General features: G+C 61.7%; 1 protein-coding gene across 1 annotated transcript; it reads left to right on the forward strand.

Moving 5' to 3' along the window:
• Window positions 1-145: 145 nt before the first annotated feature.
• Window positions 146-2,068, forward strand: LOC104520320 (electromotor neuron-associated protein 2; the record flags this gene model as incomplete). Its single annotated transcript, XM_029086884.1, has 1 exon — window positions 146-2,068. A coding segment is annotated over one exon (1,923 nt), but the record flags the coding sequence as incomplete, so codon positions are not given.
• Window positions 2,069-2,086: the final 18 nt, after the last annotated feature.

Consider the following 2,086-nt stretch of genomic DNA (forward strand, 5'->3'; position numbering starts at 1 on the left):
TGGGGGTACAGGAGCCCCTGGCAAGGGGGTGCCTGGTGCTCACCAAGGGTGGGGGGCTGATGCAGGGCACCCCCTGAGCTGCCCCATCTCTGGCCCTGGGTGTCCCCACCCAGCTGAAGGTCTGGCTGTCCCTGTCCCCTTGCAGGTGGGGGAGATCCTGAGCTCTGCAGACCCCTCGGCCAAGGCCAGGCTGACCATCAGCTGCCCCGACTTTGGGGAGTGGAAGGACTCGGGTTTGGACCATCACAACCTCCAGGACTTCATCGAGCTGCGCTACAACCCGGGCTGCGTCCTGCCGGAGATGGAGGGGCTGGAGGAGTTCATGGAATACCTCTCGGAGTCACTGGAGCCCCAGTCCCCCTTTGACCTCCTCGAACCCCCCACCATGGTTGGTTTCCTCAAGCTCTCCAAGCCCTGCTGCTATATCTTCCCGGGTGGGAGAGGGGACTCAGCTTTTTTTGCTGTCAATGGTTTCAATGTTCTGGTCAATGGTGGCTCCAACCCCAAATCATCCTTCTGGAAGTTGGTCCGGCACCTGGATCGCATCGATTCCATCCTGGTGACGCACGTGGGCACGGACAGCCTGCCTGGTGTCAACAGCTTGTTACAGAGGAAACTGGCAGAGCTGGAGGAGGATCCATCCCAGGGCTCGCAGGGCAACGGCGACTGGGCCAAGAACCTCATCTCCCCAGAGCTGGGTGTTGTCTTCCTCAACGCCTCGGAGAAGCTGAAGGATATCGAGGGCAACTCCCGGGTGCTGAAGAGCTGTGATGAGGCTGCCCTGACCCTGCACTACCTGGAGAAGTTGGGGATCCGTCCCATCCCGCTGGCCCGGGACAGCGGACCTCGCGCAGAGCCCACCGTCCTCTTCCAGAAGATGGGAGTGGGCAGGTTGGACATGTACATCCTGAACCCAGTGAAAGGCACCAAGGAGCTGGAGTTTCTCCTGCAACAATGGTCAGGGAACAGCTACCCCAAGGAGCAGGACTTGCCCCTGCAGTGCCTGACCTCTGTCTGTGCCCTGCTCGTCTGGCACCCTGTCAACCCCTCCGAGAAGATCATCCGCGTCCTCTTCCCCGGCTGCACCCCCCAGGGCCGCATCCTGGAGGGGTTGGAGAAGGTGAAGCACCTGGAGTTCCTCAAGCAGCCCGTGGTCACCAAGAATGATTTGAAGGGGCCGCTGGTGTCCCAACCTGAGAAGCCACTCAAGCAGAAGAGGGCAGAGAGCAAGGAGAGCCTGAAGTCAGCTTCCAAGCTCAGCTTGGTGGACACTGGGACATTGGTGCCGAAGGAGAAGGCTCCGTCAAAGGTGGAGAGGAAGGAGGTGAAGGCTGGGACCAAGGAGAAGCCAAAAACCCTGGGGGAGACAGCCAGAGCGGGGTCGGAAGAGGAGAAAGCCAAGGATGCTCGAGCCAAGCTGGATTCTTCGATGGAGAAGCTGAAGGTGGAGGCAAAGCCGAAGCTGAGCAAGGAGAAGACGCTGCCCAAGAAGGAGCCTGCACCCCGCAAAGAGGAGAAGAAGCTGCTGAAGAAGGACGAGGGGGCTGAGGCAAAGGGGGAGCCCAAGAAGGAGGTGAAGGTGGTGAAGAAGGAGGTGAAGGCTGAGATGCTGCGGAAGGACACGAAGGAGAGCAAGGCAGAGGCCAAGGCTCCTCCCAAGACCCCGGCCCGGAAAACACCAGTTCCTGAGACCCGCAAACCCCTGGCCAAGGCCGGCAGCATCAAGAAACCCCCCCTCAAGAAGGAGCCGGAGAAGCCCAAGGCCAAAGCCCCCCGGGAGGCAGGTGGCAGGAAGGAGCCGGGGACATCAGATGGCTCCAAGTCCTCCTCCCCTGAGGACATGCTGCCAGAGGCCGAGCGGGGCCGGGGGGTCCCGCAGGATGGGAGGAGGAGGAAGGAGGAATCGACGGACGAGGGCATCACCACGGCTGAGAGCGAGCTGGAGCCTTCACCACTGGAGAACGGGGCAAGTGGGGGACCAGGGGACTCATCCTGCCTGGAGAACGGCCTGGAGGACCCCGACAGCCCCCAGCGTTTCCGCTACCTGGAGAGCAGCCCTTTGAGAGCCGTCTGTCCCCCCTCACCC

This window comes from Antrostomus carolinensis, unplaced genomic scaffold, assembly GCF_000700745.2.
Source record: "Antrostomus carolinensis isolate BGI_N321 unplaced genomic scaffold, ASM70074v2 scaffold33840, whole genome shotgun sequence".
Taxonomy (NCBI): Eukaryota; Metazoa; Chordata; class Aves; order Caprimulgiformes; family Caprimulgidae; genus Antrostomus; species Antrostomus carolinensis.